At 39.1% G+C, this 19314-nt stretch overlaps 2 protein-coding genes across 6 annotated transcripts in view; one reads left to right on the forward strand and one right to left on the reverse strand.

The window, feature by feature from the left end:
- Positions 1–6: 6 nt before the first annotated feature.
- The window catches only part of ADPRM (ADP-ribose/CDP-alcohol diphosphatase, manganese dependent), a 19906-nt gene continuing 598 nt past the window's right edge, over positions 7–19314 (forward strand). The window contains exons 1-4 of one of the 4 annotated variants that reach the window (XM_015249455.3): positions 7–108; positions 6206–6818; positions 7668–7784; positions 10749–18896. In XM_015249455.3, the coding sequence (XP_015104941.1) occupies positions 6221–6818; positions 7668–7784; positions 10749–11059 (1026 nt within the window). In that variant the 5' untranslated portion in view covers positions 7–108; positions 6206–6220 and the 3' untranslated portion in view covers positions 11060–18896. Of the gene's footprint in view, positions 109–6205; positions 6819–7667; positions 7785–10748; positions 18897–19314 lie in introns of those variants that run through there. The other 3 variants (XM_072940745.1, XM_072940746.1, XM_072940747.1) reach the window with 3 other exon arrangements.
- Positions 14883–19314, reverse strand: part of TMEM220 (transmembrane protein 220) — a 13659-nt gene continuing 9227 nt past the window's right edge. For both annotated transcript variants that reach the window (XM_072940752.1, XM_072940751.1), the window contains one exon: positions 14883–15018. In XM_072940752.1, coding sequence (XP_072796853.1) covers positions 14883–15018 — 136 coding nt within the window. The remainder of the gene's footprint in view (positions 15019–19314) is intronic.

Raw genomic sequence — 19314 nt, forward strand, 5'->3', positions numbered from 1 at the left:
TTCCGCTTCCTCCGGAAGTGAGGGGGAGCCGCTCTTTCCGCTCCACTCCTTGGTGACGCGGTAGCCTAGCCGGTAGTCAAGAGCCCTTCGCCGAGGAGCTGGCGCGCGGTAGGTGGTTCCTCGCGGCGGGAGGCGGGCCCGGCCCGGGCTGGGCGGGAGCTGCGCGGGCGGGCGGGCAGAGTGGACAGCGGGGCTCGCAGGAGGAGGTAGCCTCCGGGGCCGGGCTGAGTGGCGGGGCCTGGGCCCGGCGGGCCTGAGCGCCGCTCGGGGGGTCCGGGGCTTCGGCGACCGCAGCCGCTCCTTACCCACAGGGCTCCCCCAGCCTCAGAAAAGCGCGCCTGGAGACGGGCGGGACGCGGCAGCCCGCGTTCCCACCTCAGGCGCCCTCGGCCAGGCTAGGCTGGAGGTCGGCCAAGAGGCACTGCTGGGTCGTTGACCGCTCTTCACCCATAACGAAGAAGCGGACCCCTCGCACTTGAAATGTTTGACTTATAAAAACATTTCTGACCAGGATCTGAGTGTTAGGGTGACAAGGGCTTGTATGACTGAACTGCCTGAACTTCCAGTTAATTCCCAGGTTATAAGGAACATAATTATAAACAACGCTGTACGAAGTAGTGTCTCTGCTGCGTCATGTCCCAAGCCTTCACTTGCTCTCCCTGGGCCCCAGTTCCTTAAAATGCCCCCCCGCCCCCCAACGCCCCTGACCCCTTCAGTTTGGTGGTTGAAAGTTTGCTGATGGGTTCTCTGTCCGGGGCTGCTTATCTTGTTTGGGTAAACTGCATGAGCTATATATGCCTGTATTTATAGAAGCCCTCTCTATTAATGAGGCAGAGAACATGCGTCGGTTTATTTTTCATTCCTTGGGAAAGTTTAACTCGTGTTCATACTATCTTGCCTTGTTTCTGTCTCAAAATCTTCAGTCTTAGTCTTTTCCCTCCCTGCCTCCTTGGTGGAGTTGCAAAATACAGAAAAAGGAAAAAAAAATCGCCTTCTGATGCTCTTCCTTAACTTAGGATCCCACTCCTGCGTGCTCCGACAGGCAGAAGCAACTGGTGCCCCGTGATGGTGGCGCTGGAACATGGTATTTTCTGTGAACTGGCAGAATTAGCCAGTGTGCTGCTCTGCTCTCTAACGCAGTGAGGTTGTAGTCTGTCACTACCCATGTTTCTTGATGCCCTGATTGAGCTGGAATTCTCTGAAATATCTGCTCAAAGTAAATGCTCGCTCGGCACGTGGAATCGTTTTTAATCAAACGAAGTTTCTATGGTTAAGATTTTTTTGTACCCTCTTATTTCTGTGCATTTGTTTCCCCAGGGGGCAGTTATTCCTTAAATGGACAAAAAAGACACAAAAGTACGTTCCTTAGTCAGGCAGTGAACATATAAAATTATCACTCATCACTTTGCTCAGTTGTAGGTTAACCGATCAGACACACACATCATACAAAATTAAAACTGAATTCAGTGTTGTTTTCAGGTCTGTTAAGTTTTATTTCCCAGAGTGATTTTTTTCTTTAGATAGGTTGACCCTTTATTTACCAGAGCACTTTTATACAGCCCTTTCATATTAAATTTATAATATTAAATAAAATGCTATCATCTAAAACAGTTCCTTACTGAAAGTAGGTATTTTATAACTAGACATTGGATGAATTGCTAATAGCACATCTGAGCCTGACATCATAGACCCATAAAACTTAAGTGTTAAAGGATACCTAAAACACTGGTATAAACCTATCACTTATGAAAGGAAAATCAGAATGGTGTTGGCATTGTTAAGAGAGCTCTGAAATGGGGCTGGGAGGCCCTTGAAGACATGTGACTTACGCAGGATACACGTCTCAGCCTGGATGGAATCTGACCTTTTGACCACTTACTGTCCTAATGTTCTCCAGAAATGTGCCAGACACTCGATACTTCTTGGACCCCTATCCTAGAATAATTCGTGATTCTTTAAGGACAGATACTTCCTGACTCACATCAGAGTCAGTTCCCACCAGGCAACTCTGGCTTTTTGTATTTAAGAGCCCCTGACTCTTTCTCTTCCCCAGAACACTTTCAGTTTTACCTGAGTCTGTCTCTCCCGAATGCAGTTCTTAAGATCCCAAATAAACTCTTTATTTGTAGCCTCCTGCATTGTTTTGGGGTTGGCACACTTCTATTACTACTCTTAAACCGCTAAGGTCACCCGAGTTTTGTTTTGATTTTCCAATTTAGATAATATCTGATGTTCTATCCGTAGTGACAAGGCTGATCAGATTTTGTTCTTGACATAACTTTAGGCTGTTTCGACTAGGACAGCTCGGTCTGACTTTGTGGGACCTTCCCGGCCCTTTCCCCCAACAGTGTGCCTATCCCCAAATATTTCCTGCCTCACCCTTCCTGTTACTGCAGTATTTAGTACAAGTGAGTTTCACGGCTGCCACTTCCTCTTTCCACAGTCACCTGTACCTTGGGGTCAGTGTATAAAAACTTGGCTCACCCATCCCTTCCCTGAGATACTTCTGTCTCAGGTTTTGAGCATCTATTACAATAGTTCCTCTTAACAGAGTCTCTCCTTACTAATGTCTAGACTGTCACAGTTTTTTCCTTTGACAGTAGTGTGAAGGACTGTCTGTCTTCACAAGTTCGTTATAGATCCTTAAGGGCTTGCTACAAGAACCTTCAGCCTTCTGCCAGTCTTAATTATTATAGAAGTGTTACTGTATCATCTTGTAGCATGTTTTCTGCAAGTAAGCATCCCTGGGTACTTCTTTCCCTTCTTGAAAATCATTGATGCCTAATGTGGCTTTCACAGAATGCTGTCGGTTTATCCTGCACCATGACTTTTTGTAGGAATTTTTTGAGGAAATCTTGTAAAGTTTTCCACATTTTTCTGGTCTATAAAAAATTATGGTAGTTTTGTTTATCTTGAGGTTCAACAGGCAGATGTATTTTCAGATATATAATTAAAAAATAATTTTCTTAACATGCATATAGTGCTTTATGATGTGCAAAGTAAATCACTGTGTTATAACTCAGTCAAATCTCACAAGCGATGGGGGTTGTTTTGCTCTAGAAAAAACTGGGACTCCAATCAGTTCCAGGCCTTTAGTTTCACAGGTTTCAGCAGTTCATCATAATACCTCTGCACTGAGACTTAGGCTAACTTAGCATCTGTAAGTAGTGCAGGCGAAACTCTCTCAAAACTTGCTATTTTGCTTTCTTTTCAAAAGCAGATTGTTTCCTTAGGTCTTCTAATTCTTCTAGACTTTATTTTCCCTAAACTTCATAATGCTTTTTAAAAACTTTATATTATAGACATTTAAAAAACATGCTTTGAAGTAGAGATAATAGACCTCATGTACCCATTAGGAGCTTTAACAGTTATCCTGTACTCATCTCCTTTCTTGTGTGTACTTGGTGAAGGATGGGGAGTATTTTGAAAAAGTTCTGTGGCATTGGAATGCTTGTTCTAATCTTGCCATTGGAGGTGTCTTTGAGTTTTTGATCTCTGTGTCCGCCACAGTCAGTCTCTCTGGCATCTCCCTGAATCATAAAGGACTCTGAACTAGTCAGGAGAGTCAGTTCCCTGCCCACTTGGCTCTTTTTGCCCTGACTCACTCATTCCTGATCCCAATTATCTTTCCTTGAACATGGCCTTGTTCTCCTCCCATGCCTTTTATCTTTCCTTTAACAGATCACAGTATAAATATGTCCCTGTTTTTTTCAAAATAATTTCTTTGTCTAATAAAATTGCATACTTCGTATTCTTGACCTTATCTTTAAAAGCTATATGTATTGAGCATTTTGGATCTCTTTCCTACTCTGGAACACGTTACTGCTTTGAAGTGTGTGGCCCCTGCACATTGCCTAACTTAAAAAAAAAGTTGGCAAATCTTCATACGTCCTGGAGTTTTCCTAAATTAAACTGTTTCAGCAGAAGGTTTATCTGACAGGGCTTTGGGAATCATGTGACAGAAATCTTAAAGCCGATTCAGTTTGGCTTTACTCAAAGGAGATTTTATGGTCTTACAGAACTAAGTGAACAAGTTCTGGCAGGGACAGGTGATTCCAGGTTTTCACCTAATGTTTCCAGGACTTGGTTTCCTTCCATCATGCACATCCATTTCTTTCTGGGTTGGGTTTCTTTCAGTTAACTTTCCCCCCGGCACCTCTACACAGTTATCTGTTTAGCAGGAGTTGTTCCTGTAGTTTTGCTAGTAGTTCCCACAAAAGTCCCAGAGCTGACGCTTATTGATCCCGAACTGACCCGAGGGAAACTGGGCTTCTGTAGGCCAGCGCTGGGGGTTGAGGTCAAACCACACAAACTGAGAATGAGGAATTGGGAGACTTGGGGTGCTGTTACCAGAACAGGAAGTGAATGACAGCTGACTTCTGGACAAGATCAAATTAATTGGGATTAAATGCCCTCTAGGGGATCCACAGTACATACTTTCAGTATAAAGTCTCCGAGTTTAGAGAGGAAAAACAAGCTTATGTGGCAGGGGATAAAAGCCATTCCCAGAAGCTGTTTTCTCTTAAGCATTGGTAATAGTGTTCGAGTGAGACACTTGCTAAATTACCTTCTGGTTTGATTCTCCTTACTTAAACTTGAAATTCCAAATATTGAAACCTAGTAAGACGAGAGATTTTCAGCTTAGATGAGTTTTGTATTTATGTAGTTGTGTCTCAGTTCACCATTCAAATCAGATAATCTCATCTATGCTAACTAACCCTCATACATAATAACTGACTTGGTATTTAGTGGGGTTTTCAGGTGGGGACTGCAGGAAGAAATGAACAAATTGGGGGGGAAAACAGTATAAGAACACTAAACCATTTTTCAGCATTTCCATCTTTTTCTGGTGCTTTTTTACCTGTTTATTTAGGGCTAGTTACACCCAACCAGATTAAGGGAGAAATTAAGTTTATAACTGGGTAGATCAGATAGAAAGTGTGTCATTAATGACAACAGTTTTAGAGTGAAAAGAGGCCCCTAATTCACAAAAAATGTCAAAGTCTGGCCCTAAGGGCCAGCCGTAGAATTGTCCCCTCCACCTCTGATACGCATACCGTGGCGGGATTTCACGTGTCTGTAGAGGGTTAACATGAACTCAGTAGGAATACTGGGCACATGCCTGGAGAACAGGAGTTGAAAGTAATTTCAGAAATTCCAAATGAATTTTTAAAAACAACTAGGTTTTAATAAACCTAGACACCACTGCACAGTTTATTACTGTAGCCTTTCTAACACGAATGGTTGATAAATTAGGATCTTGGCCTTTGATTTTTATTTTAGTCTTTAGTGTTCTTGGCTCTTTTAAGAGATTACAAATGATTATAAATTTAGATTGTTAACAATCTAATAAAATAATAGCTTTTTCAAGTCTAAATCGTGTGTACTTACTTGTCGGCCACTGAGGCAGGGCAGAGATCCTGTATAAGGGAAAAAGACTACATATTTCCTGTTTGGGTTACAGAGAAGGGGAGTGTATATTTGGTATTTAAAGAGCTGATTCAGATTTGAATCCACCTGTTAAAGAACCAGGAACCACTACTCACAGAAATGAAAATAGTCACCTCAACATCATAGTTTTTTGTTGGACTTTTTGTTTGTTTAAAATTATAAAATGGTATATTTTTTGCCTCTCACTGTCATTTCAGATACAAAATATGAGAAAATTATTTCAGGTGACCTACCCATCAGCAAAGAGAAAAGACCCAGCCCGACACAATATACCCATAGCAGGAACTGATGTATAAAGTAGAGTGGATGCATGTAATATTCATTTCCAGCCCACCCCCTGCAAAATGTTGAACTTTTGATAGAATTATTTTGGTGTTTGTGGAAGATGTGCATATGTGTGTGTGTGTGTGTTTAAAACTGGTGTATATTTATTAAAAATTATAAATTACATCAGACTTGGATTTGACTTTACTAAAATTAGAAGGGCTGTTCATTAATAAATTACCCTTTTGTAAATTGTTGCTCTTCTGAGAACAGAGGTTATCATCTATTTCACAGATGAGAAAATTGAAGCATTTTTAGGACTCGGCAATTTGGACCTAAGACCATCAGACTCTAAAGTCCATACACTTTTCTCTATACCAAGCTACCTAGTGGATTGACTGTTGACTTTAATATTCATTTAGCCATCTTCTCCAGTCCAGCTAGAAAATTAAGATGTTTATAACTTAGTTATCTTTTTTACTTTATTTAGAAAACTTTGGAGGTTATGGATGATAAGCCTGATCCTGGACCCCTAAGTGAGAGTTCAGAGCTCTTCTCCTTTGGCGTTATAGCAGACATTCAGTATGCTGATTTAGAAGACGGCTATAATTTCCAGGGGAGCAGACGGAGGTACTACAGGCACAGTCTTCTTCACTTACAGGGTGCTATCGAACACTGGAATAAAGAAAGCAGCCCACCCTGTTGTGTACTTCAGCTTGGAGACATCATCGATGGATATAATGCACAGTATAAAGCATCAGAAAAGTCACTGGAACTTGTTCTGAACACATTCCAAATGCTGAAAGTCCCAGTTCATCACACGTGGGGAAATCATGAATTCTATAATTTCAGCAGAGACTACTTAACAAACTCCAAACTTAACACAAGGTTTCTGGAAGACCAGATTGCCCATCGTCCTGAGACTATGCCTTCAGAGAGTTATTACGCTTATCATTTTGTACCGTTCCCTAAATTCCGGTTCATTTTACTTGATGCTTATGACATGAGTGTGTTGGGTGTGGACCAGTCTTCTCCAAAATTCCAGCAGTGTCTGAAGATACTGAGGGAGCACAATCCAAATACGGAATTGAATAGTCCTCAAGGTGAATTATTCCTTTGAGCTGAGAATCTAATACATTGTCTTTAAATTCTTCAGCTACCTTTTATTCAGCAGGAAGATGGACAATTAAGGTAAAAGTATATTGTCGTGTTGTTCAGGGTCAGGATTTCTCACAAGCCTCATGGCACATGTATTGGTGGCAGTTGGTTCAAGATTCCTTTATCTAACAGATACCTGAGTGCCTGTTCTGGGCTGGGCGCTTTTTCTAGGGCAGCTTCAGAGCTGTAGGCAGTACTGACTACCACTTTTTTTATGGATGGAGTCGGGGAAATGAGAAGAACGTGGGCAGGACAGATGATAAATGAAACAAATAAGTGATTAATGCCACCAAGAAAATAAAGTAATAATAATAATATTATAGAAGAGGACTAAGGGTAGGTACCATTTTAGTTAGGTGGCCAGAAAGAGCTTCTGTAAGGAGAAAAGCATTGAAGCTGAAACCTAAGTGACAGGGAGTCATCCTTGAGAAGAGCGGGTGGGGCAGAGTATTCAAGACAGAAATACAGAGGCACAAAGCAGAGTGAGACGTTGAAGGACACAGAAGAGCCCGTGGGATAAAAGGTGATTTTGTAGGGAGTCAGTGGACATAGTAAACAGTCTGTTTTATTTTCAACATAATGGAAGGCTAGGGAAGTAGCAGGGGAGCGTCAGGATTAGGAGTGAGATACAGTGTGCTTGATGTTGCTCTGAATTCTTGTGGTCTCCTATTTTAAGTCCATTGCTGCCAAATATTGCTAAAGAAATATATGTGTCCCCAGAGTAGCTAAGTTTGAATGCCCAAATGAGGGGAAAACTGACATTTGATGGGTCTAAAATACTGATTTCATTTCAGGACTTTCTGAGCCCCAGTTTGTCCAGTTTAATGGAGGATTCAGCCAAGAACAGCTGAACTGGTTAAATGAAGTTCTTACATTCTCTGACAGAAACCAAGAAAAGGTGGTGATTGTGAGTAAGTATTTACATTATTTGGTTACACTAGCATTTTAGAGAATAGGTTTAGTTAGGTTTTAAAGCATACTACCAATATTTAATATTGTGGTGTCCCCTTTCTATAAAATGAATGCTTAGTTTAAAATTTCTTATTGAAAAACAATCTGAATATAAAATTAACGTTTAAGCTTGATTCAGGAAAGAATTATAAAGTAACAAAAACATCTTGCCATATATCAGAGCCTGTAAGTTGGCCTTTTACGTTTCAAAGTAGAATTTCCCCAAATGGGATCAATTTATGTAGTAATATTTAACTGAAAAATGCCGCCCAGGCCCCAGACCAAATCCCAGCCTCAGGAGACCTACCTATGAGTGCAGTGGCCACCAAGCAGAGGCCTCTGCTGCCCAGGTGAAAAAAACTGATGTTACAGGATGTGAGTGTGTGTGAGCCATCCAGCAGGTCTACAACTGTGTCCACCATGTGATTGTAATGAAATAAAATTTATTGTTTTTGTTTAGAATCATTTTTCACAAACATACTGCCTTCAGATATTACAGGAATCTGGAGTTTCTCAGAATATACTTAGGTGCAGATGTGTGCGTGTGCTGACACACACACTCACACATGCACACATGAAGAACTGAGTTTGGATTTGCAGTATGGCTGTTGTGCTTGGTTTAGGGGCTGAGATTAGTTCTCTTGTTTAAAATGGGTGTGGCATGATGGACGGGCTGGGACCGAGGGTCACAGGGACTGGATGCCATTCCGGCTCCTGTTTCTATGAGCTTCGTGACTCTGGACAAATGTTGAACATACAGATTGCAGTTTTCTCCATGTTGCACCAAGTTATGAACATGAAAACCCTTTGAAAATGACAGGCTAGTCAGATAGTTGAATATGTAAAATTTTATTTCTATAAATGTAGTTTTTCCTTATTAATCTTTCACTGATGTGGTGAGGACATGAGATGGAATAGGGGTGTTGCTACTACCATTGGAATATCAAATGTCTGTCATTCAAGGTTGGAAAATTTAAGGTGCCCTCAGGGGTTACAGGCATCTTGTGACACTATTTGGCTCTAGAATAAGTGGTCTCAAAAATGGGATACTTCTCTCATCTGGGCATTTTAGTTTCCACTGCCAGGATGTACCTGTTACTTTGAAGGATACTGGAGTTAAAAGGGACTTATAGATCATAGAGTCAGACATTTTAATTTTAATTCAAAGAGATTAAACTGCGTAGCTCAAATCATACAGCTACTGGGACTGGAGTCTGTGTTCTGTACCCCAGGCCCCCCTCCACCTTCCCTGCGTTCTTCCCGTCTCCCTTCACTCTGTCCCTGCACCTGTCTGCACTAGCAGCCTCTTACCTCTTCCCTTTTGCTGTTTGCTGAGACACCGGGTGAATACACCTTTAACAACTGAGTGCCTCGGGTTTTCCTTAGCAGAGTTTAAGATGGCCAGGAGATATGTTCTTTTGTTTCCGTTTGCTTCTTCACCTTCATTCTGGCAACTCAGAGGTATTCGGCCTACTCCAGTTTTGGCCATGCAGTTGGAAGCATAGAGTTGCTGTTCGCTAAGATGCGGGGCAGTGCAGTAGTTAGCATTTTGGGTGAAGAGTTCAGGAGTTCAGTTTTGAAAATACGAAGTTTCGGGTACCTGTTAAATATCAGATGCTTACTCGCATCAGCAGAGACGTTGAGTTAGCAGTACGTACATATGAGTCTGAAATTCGGAAGTCTGGGCTGGGTATATAAATGTGGAAGTCAAAAGAATACAGATGATAGTTAAAACTACGTAAATTACTAAGAGCTCACCAAGCCATAAGTTGTCGATACTGAAGTAGTACTGAAGCCCAAGTGCCAGGCATTTGGCCCTCCTGCTAGGACTGGGGGAGTGAGGAAGCCGCAAAGGAGAGTGAGGATCAGAAGCACTGAGGTTGCGGGAAGACAAGGGGGTTGTGACGTTCTTGGAAGCCAAGTGTTTCAAGAAGTAGGGAGCGACTAATTGTGTTGGATGCTACAGGGACTTGATTCATGATTCAAGCCCTTTTTAAAGCTTGAAGAGTGGTTGTCGGTGTGTACGTGCGTGTGAGTGTGCATACGTGTGCTCTGTTATCCCCCTTTTTTTACTTGTATTATACAGTAATAGATATTAAACAGAGCAAAAATATTCAGAATAAAAACAAACAGTGACAGAAAAAAGGAAAGTGATTTAATGGGAAAAAGGAAAGACCAGTGAACTGTCGTACCTGTACTTCACAGTGGAACTGTGGCCTGATGTCTTGTCACCTGCGTCTTGTCATCAGGAATTTGAAATTCTCCCAGCTCCACTTGGACGTATCCCCTGTCGAACCTAGTAGCGTGAATGCTCCCAGCCTTAACGTAGTTCTCACGTCTGCAACATTGCTATGGCCGCCTTGATCTCATGGAGGTGTTTAAAGTGGCATAAGTCAGTTCTTTATAAAACATTGTCTACGTAAATGATATTTAGTTTGCTGGCCCATCCCTAAACTGTCCTTTTACTTAGGAGTGGCTCTTTCCGTGTGGGTAGCACTGTTACCCTGAGGGAAGTCAGCAAGACCAGATTCCAGTGCAGCATCTGCCTGGTCTCGGGCTGCCTCTGCAGACCGCCCTGTGCAGGATGCTCTTAGTCTCCCATGGCATTTGTGCATCGTGAGACTCTGTAGGCCGTGGATCTCAGGGTTTCTTCCTGTACAGTGTCCTCTCTTCCCATGGACATGAACTGTCTCATCCTTCTTTATGCTCCAGACACATGGCTGTAGATTATCTAGTTTTTCATGTATGTGTGGATTCTTTCTGATCTCGGTCCATAATGAGTAGCAATACACATTTTCTTTTTCCTGAGTACTATTTTTTACCCTTTTCTTTCTTTTTTTCTTTCTTTCTTTCTTTTTTTTTTTTTTTTGATGAAAGAGTTATTTCTTATTTGGCTCATAACTCTTCTTCTCTTTAACTAACAGGCCATCTTCCCATTTACCCCGCGGCCTCTGACAGTGTGTGCCTGGCCTGGAATTACAGAGACGCCCTGGCAGTCATTTGGTCTCACGAGTGTGTGGTGTGTTTCTTCGCCGGTCACACGCATGATGGTGGCTACTCTGAGGATCCCTTTGGTGTGCACCACGTCAACATAGAAGGGGTTATTGAAACAGCTCCGGACAGCCAGGCTTTTGGCACAGTTCATGTCTATCCTGACAAAATGGTGTTGAAAGGGAAGGGCAGAGTTCCAGACAGAATTATGAATTACAAGAAGGAGAAAGCTTTCCATTTTTAGTCTGATTTTATTTTGTTGACTTTTATAGAAAGAGAATGACTAAGCTTTGTGGTTTTGTTCCACTCCCCTCCCTGAATCCTCAGTCTCATTGTTTAGTATTCTGTTTGCATAAGAAACAACCATAACTGGCTTCAGTGTGTGTTAGCTGATAAGATATTCTGAAATGTCATTTTTAGATAGGATATCCTATGCTGAAAATTGGAAAGAAAATGAATGAAAGTAGCATGAATAAACCAGGGAGACTGAAGTGGGGGGGATATAGTCCTCAAAATAGACAGTATTTAGCTTTACCTGAGATTTTTTTACTTTTTACAAATAGTGTATTCATTCAATGTATTAGTTATGTAACTTAATATACATAATAAAAAAATTAGCTCAGGTAAACTTTTCCATTTACCCAGCTGTGTGAATGAGCTTTGGACATTTTTTGCTCAGAGTACCCATCATATTTTTACTTTTATAGGTTTATACTCCTATTTTGTAGATGAAAAATATCACCAATTACTTCACAGGTGAACAAATGCCCCCCCCCCGCCCCTTCACCCAGATGAACGTGTGGTCTCCCATGCAGAGCTCTTGTGATTCCAACCAACACAGGACCAAGTGCCAGTACAGTTGGGTGCCTGCTAGCTTGTCCCTCTGGGCTCCCGGTTGGTGCTGTATGACACTAGTAGATAAATGAATTTATGACTTCCTTTAAAGACAAATGGGACATGTTTAACTCAGCTGTCATATGTTCTAAGGCTTATTTGCAGAAACACTCAGTGGTGAGTGGAGACTGTTCAAATGTAGGAAGAGTTTGATTCAGGGCCTAAAAAACAGGAAGACATAAAAAACCAGTACTGGTCAACATGAGCGTGCCTGCTGATTAGCAGGGCACTGTGGGGTATAGAGGTGTATTAGCTTCCTCTGGCCGCTGTAACAAATTACCACAAACTTGGTAGCTTGACACAGCATATATTTGTTCTCTCACAGTTCATTCTCACTGGGCTGAGATCAAGGTGCTGTCAGGGCCATGTTCTCTCAGGGGGCTGGAGGGGAGAACCTGTTTCCTTGCCTTTTCCAGCTTCTGGAGCTGCGTCTTCCATTCTTTGGCTCATGGCCCCCTTCCTCCATCCGCAAAGCCAATGATAATAGCATTTTCAAATCTCCTTTGTTGTCACATCCCTTTCTCCTCTTCTGTCTTTGTAGTCACATCCCCCTTTGCCTTCCTTAACTTGTGATTACATGAGGGCCCACCCAGATAAGATGGGATATTTTTCATTTACAATAAAATCTCGTGATATATGTAGGTCACCCTATATCTTCATAGGTTCTGAGGATTAGGACTTGGATATCTTTGGGGACCGTTTTTCAGCCCACCACAGAGGCGACTATAATGCACTCCCTGCATTCACTGACTTTACGTGAGTGAGAGAGAGAAGCAACCCTAGATACAAATGTGTGAGGAAAGAACTGTAGGTACATGGTGGAGGACTTTAATTTTGTTTGAAGGGACTAGGGATGTCTTGAAGAGGAAGGAAAATGGTTTAAATAGATGTGCAGGTGCATTTCAAGTAGACAGAACAGCACGGTATCATAGGACATGCGAGTTTAGAAATTGTAAGTAACAACTATGAGGATTCACCAAACGGTGCTGGTGGAACAGTAAGAAATAAAGCAGAAAAAGGAAGAGCCTTGAATGACAAGTCCAAACTCAGAACTTAATTTGTCAGACAGTGAGGAACCCTTAGGTTTCTGGGCTGGGAAATATAAGATGAAATTTGAGCTTCAGTCCAGGCAGTGCATAATGAGTGGCTGATGAGGAAGAGTGACAATGGGGAGGAAAAAGATTGTGGGCCTGAGAAGATAGAGGTTTTCACAATAGAACTATTAAACTTACTGTGAATACTTAAATTCAATGGAAAAATAGAGTTTGAAAGCAATTTCAGTAATATTCTTTACGAAAGGTGGTACATTACCAGATTAGTGCATTTGATGTGCTGATGGCGATAAAAAAGGAACTGTATATTTACAGAATTCAGTGTGATATGGGAGGTGCAGGTAGGCTGCGAGAGTATCTTGAACATTACTTTTTTTTTTTAATTGGAACATTACAGTCTTTTAAGCACAGAATCAATCATTGCTAGGAGGATGTATAGGTCCTATGCTGAATTTGCAGATAAGTCTGTTTCTTCATGTCTGACTCATAGTTATGCTGAAGGAGGGGTAAAAACCATAAATATGCAAGCTAAACATACACCAGGACACTGAAATCCTTTATATGTATTTCACTAACCCTTAAAATAAATCTCACTTTCATTGCTTAAATATCAGCTAGATTTTTTCCGCTTTACCCTCATCCAAATCTTGAGAATTTCTGACTGTCCAGTGGCCACTGTATAAAACAAAAAACACACATACCTCCTTTAACAACTATTGAGAGAATACTCTATCATGTTAAAGGCTACAGAAAGAAAGAGACAGACTACCAGACTCATTTTCACTCTCCTCATGTATAGTTGGTACTAATACTTCTTGAGTGGAATATTTCCTAAATCTCACAAAACTATCTTGACTATGGAGTTTGATGCTGGCATATGTAAAAGAGTTGCCATCCAGATACTCTAAAACAGCACTGACCAACAGAAATACGTTAGCCTCATAAATAATTTGAAATATTTTTGCAGTTACATGTTAAAAATTAAATAGAAACAGATAAAGTTAATTTTAATATATTTTATTTACCCCAGTACATCTAAAATGTTACTTCAAAATGTAATCAATATAAAAATATTTTACATTCTTTTTATACTAAGTCTTTAAAATCTAGTATGTATTTTATATTTATAATCCATCCATTTGGACATTAAATGTTCATTGGAAATACTTGGTCTGTATTTAGATATAAAATTTGCAGTTGAAGAAGCAGATTCACATATCCAAGATGTTACAAACAGACTTAAAACAAGTATTCCAGACACACATAAGTTTTCTAATAATTGATGTTTTTAAATTAAAAGGAAGAAAGTAAAACTTTACTTCTTCAGTAAGCACAATTCACGTGCTCAATGCAGCAGTGGCTGGTGGCTACCGGATTGTACAGCTCTGAACAATCTCTCCAGGGTGACTTCTGACATTCATTACAAAATATGTGTCTAGATTTTGGTCTTTTTCATTTACAAAGTAATTAATATTCTTTGGTTCCTTCTTTTTGTCCCCAAATTCTTATATTCTAGCTAATTTTTCTTTCCAAGACATGCTTGTTCATTTGGTTCACCTGGAGTCCTCATTTAATTCACGGCTGGGTACCAGTTCAGTATAATAAGCCTACTTTCGGGGTACAGCCCTCTCTTACACTGCTGTTTCTGTCATGTTTACTCAAACCCTGCTTCCCTCTGTGTTATTGCATGCAGCCCTTTGTAAGCACTTCATATCTTCAGAGGGGTCTCATATCATCTAGTTTAATCCTTGCAGCTGTGTAAGTAAGCTGTCTCATATCCATCATGTTTTATAGATAAAGAATTATCTACAGGAGGTTTATATATTTGCCAAAGTCACACGGATCATGATGAAGCTGAGTTACAATTCATACTTCTTAACTTTTGCTCTACTGCCCTTCCCACTGCACTGTGACACAGCAGGATGTCATAGCCTGTCTCTCTTACTGGTCTCATCCAGTCCTGGGTTGTAGGCAGCCTTAAAAAGTTATTAGGATTTTTTTTTAAGTCATCTCTAGTATTAACTCAGATTACCTGAAATAAACTCTAGGGAAACTGGCTTGTTACAACCATGTTTATAAAAAATTGAAAACTCATTTTAAGAACAGGATTCTTCACTGTGTTTAAATTACTGTCTTGCAGTGAGTTGGCCAGGAGGACCGCATCTCCTTGTTTAAGTATATGTAGACCCACGAGATCAGTGGGAAGAGAGCAACTGCCACAGCAATAGCCAACTGAATCCTTCCACCAACTGGGTTCCTACAAAGATACAAAAAGTATTATACATAAAAACCCAATAAAATTATTAATTACTTTGGAAACAAATATAAAGATTGCATTTGGTAAAACACATCATTACATTTTTGTATAGCCCTTTTTCCTGAATTTTTAAAAATTAAAATCTAACTCTTACTTGTAGATCTTTGTATGTTCTTACTGCAAATCCTTGTTTTTTATGTGTGTTGCACTTTTCCCACTCACTTATAAACAATGTCTTTGGAGGAACTGAAGTCGTTGATTAAGCAATGTTAAAATGGATCTTTTCCTAATGCTTTTTGTGTCCTATTTAAGAAAACTGCTCCTTCCCATGGTCTTAAAGATACTAAATTATTTTCTCTAAAAAGTTTTCTTGTTTTGCTTTCACATTAGAGCTATAATCCACCTAGAATTGATTTTAATGAAAGTTGTAAGGTGTAGGGGTGGTCTCACTTTTTCCCCTGTGGATACTCAGTTGACCCAGCACTGTTTATTGAAAAGATTGCCTTTCTTTGCTATCCCGAAGTGCCACCATTGTCGTAAAGCAAGGGTCTACATATGTAAGGATCTGTTTCTAGACTTTATGTTTCATTAGTTCATGAATCCTTTCGTCAGTATGGGTTTATCCTGTACTGCTATAGGATAATTATTTAGGTGTTCTTTAATATTTAGGTCTTTAATTTTTCCCAGAATGTTTTCTAGTTTTGTGTGTAGAGATTTTGCGTATCTCTGCTAGATTTATTCCTAGGGAATTGATTTTTTGATGTTATGGTAAATAGTTAACTTTTTGTTTTTTCATTTTCTGTTACTTGCTAATAAAAATGTAGTTGATTTTAGTATATTGACCTGGTATCCAACAATCATGCTTATGTGAATAACTTTTTAGATTCTTTTTGATTTTTACATATGCAATCGTGTCATCTGTGAATAAGGAAAACTTCTGATTCCTTTCCAATCCTTGCGCCTTGTATTTCTTTTTCTTGCGTTACTATACTGACTAGGTCAAGAGCCAGAACAGCGTTGAGTAGAAGTGGCAACAGTGGCTAACCTCATCTCATTCCTGATCTCAGAGGGAAGGTTTTCAGCTGCTCACCATTAAGTATGCTTTGGTGTAGATATCATTTATCAGGGTAAATTACTTTGTATATCTGTTTTCTACAAGCTTTTATCATGAATGGATGTTGAATTTTATCAAGTCCTCTTTCTGTATAGCTTGAGAAAATAGTTTATTTTCTCTTACTCTGTTAATGTGGTGGAAAACATTGGTTGGTTTTTGAATGTTAAACTAACTATTCCTAGAATAAACCCGTCTTGGTGGTTAGGTCATACGTTGCAGGAATTGGTTTGCTAATGTTTTGTTTAGAGTTTTTCCATCTGTGGTCATGAGTGAGACTGCTGTGTAATTTCTTTTTTTCCCTCTATGACTCGAGATCCAAAAGCTAGGGAAAAGATTGATAAATTCGGTTACATTAAAGTTTTTTTTTCATGGCAAAGTATACTTTGCCTATGCAAACTTTGCATAAGTATACTTTGCATAAGCAAAGTAAAAGGACAGTAAGAAACTGCAAAAAAATTTTTCAGCTAATATCACAGACAAAGGGTTAATAGCCGTAGCATGTAAAGAGCTTCTAAAAACACAGAAGACCAGCAATCTTAGAAATTGGTTAAAGCTTTCTCAGAGGTGAACCACATTTGTAGGAAAAGAAATGAAAATGGCTCAATCATATGAAAAATATGCTCACCTTTACTCCAAATAAGAGAAATGCAAATGAAAACTACCATTTCTCAACTATCTGATTAGTAAAAACTTAAAATTTTGATAATACACTCTGTTGGCACTATTTTTAATAGCAAAAGATTGGATACAGTCTGAATGGTAGAGGACTGGATGAACATGCTGTGGACCTACCAGCGAAATAAGGAAATAAGGAACGTCTTTATGTACCACAGAACGATTTCCAGGATGTAGTAAGGGGAAAATCAGGGATACAGTTGTGACTAATGTGCTGCCGCTTATCTAAGACAAGCAGGAATAATAATAAGTGCATATATTCACTCCGTTAAGAAACCATGGAAGGATAAACCATGAAGTTCAAAACAAGTTTCACCTACATAGAAAGGGAGGATGTAGGGCTGGAGGATAGAGAAGCTAGAGTTCTTTGAATGTACTTTGTTTGGTAGATTTGACTTTAGAACTGTGCAGACATTTTACATAATTATAAAACAAAATTACTATATTATTAATAAAGATATCCTGAGAAATTGAAAGTAAAATGAAATAAATGAACTTAACTGTGTATTCACTTGGTGGAATTAGCAGAGTAAACAAATTCCAAGTAATTTTAATGTACATCTCTTAGATGTTCCTTAACAACAACACAAACAAAATACCTGTTTTCAGTAATATTTTTGTTATTCTGATACTGTGTTTGTATTGTAGAATAGGTCAAATGAGTTGTTATGCTGAGGTCACTGAGACTCGAGGTTTTTGATATGATTAAAAGGAAATACAGGTTTAAGATTGCTGGTAAGGTTGAAACTTGTGTTCCTAAATTTGAATTGCTAGGATTAACATGAACTCATAAAGTATTTTATCCTTAAATATATATATATATACATGTTTTTTAAATATATATATTTATCTTTAAGTGTATATGTAATACATAGGCATATACAAATATATATACCTATGTGCATATATACTTACGATACACACACATATATATACATACATATGCACATACATGTGAATTTCTTAGTTCTGTTCACTAAAAAGAACCCAACCCAATAGCAGTGAGCACCATATGTGCCCCGAATGTGACCTCTAAATACCATTACCTACAAAAAGTAATGAGGGCTTTAGGAAAAATGGTTGATTCAAGGTCTGGGCCATAAAATGTACAATCTTAGCTTGGAACATTTTGTTATCCCAGAAAGCAAGGAATCAAAGTTTACTACGGTCATATCAGACAGAATTCTGGAGTCAGCCTGAATAAGTGCCACTGGTCAAAGATGGGACAGTTTAAGCATCAATAAAGACAATAGCTGCCATGAACTGAAAAACATCAAATTTGTTGAAATCTCTGACTTTATAATGGCACTATTAAAACAGCAGATAAGCAAAACTCACTGGTCACTTTTGGAAGATGCCTCAGCAAGAAGAACTCATTATTCTGAAAACTGACAAATTAAGGGAGAGAATCAACTCCTTTTCCTCTTACGATCTTTATCTGAATAGTCAAAGAACAAATAAGTAGAAGTTTCTGTTTATTGAAGTTTTCTAGATAATAATCAAGGAATCATATAACTAGAGTATCACCATTTTGCAATTCAAATGACTTAGTGGATTTAGGCAATGATCATCAAAGATTTTATATTAACATTACAGAGAAGTAGCTACTAGGTGTTATGTACATTGTGATGGAAGTACATAGCACCACCAATGAAGTAGTCTTGCTTAGTGATGATGATGGTAATACCAGAATCTGGCCAAGCCTCTAGATCTTACCACCAATTTATATGAAATATAGAGCACAGAGGAACAAGCATTTATAAGACAACAGTGGAAATGTAAACACTGGCTGGAAAACTCATAATACCAAAGAATTACTGTTGTTTTATTTTTGTGTGTGTGATGATGGTAGGATGGTTATTTTTTAAGTGCTTATCTTTTAGAGATACATACTGAAATATTTACATATAAAACAATATAGGGTTTATTTCAAAGTAATCTAAGTGTGGAGAGGATAGTGATAGATGAAGGGAGACTGGATATATAATTGTAACTGTTGAAGCTGGGTGATGAGTACATCTGATTCATTATATTAGTCTCTGCTTTTGTATATGTTTGAATATTTCAAAATAAAATATTAAAACAATAATTTTTTTAATTATCTAAAGAAGTCCTCCTTTTCTGTAATGCTGACCTTAAAGTCTACTTTATCTATACCAGCTTTTGTTTGGTTGGTGTTTGTATAGTACGGTTTCTCCGTCTTTTGGCTCTCAGTCTTTCTGTTTCTGTATATTTAAGGGTTCCCTTTTGTAAGCAGGTATTTACTTGGGTTTTTAATCTTTTTATTCATTTTGAAAAATCTTTGAATCTTTATTGGAATATTTGGAACATTTACATTTAATGTAATTTCTCATCTATTTGCATTTAATTCTTTTTCTTAACATCTTCCTATTTTCCCCATCTCTTCTATGTCCTTTTCCCTTCTCCTTTCTTGTACTCATTTTCTTTACTTCTAATGGTTACTCTGTAAGGATCACACATGAATCCTTGACTTACCAAAGTCTAAT

This window comes from Vicugna pacos, chromosome 16, assembly GCF_048564905.1.
Source record: "Vicugna pacos chromosome 16, VicPac4, whole genome shotgun sequence".
In the NCBI taxonomy this organism is placed as follows: Eukaryota; Metazoa; Chordata; class Mammalia; order Artiodactyla; family Camelidae; genus Vicugna; species Vicugna pacos.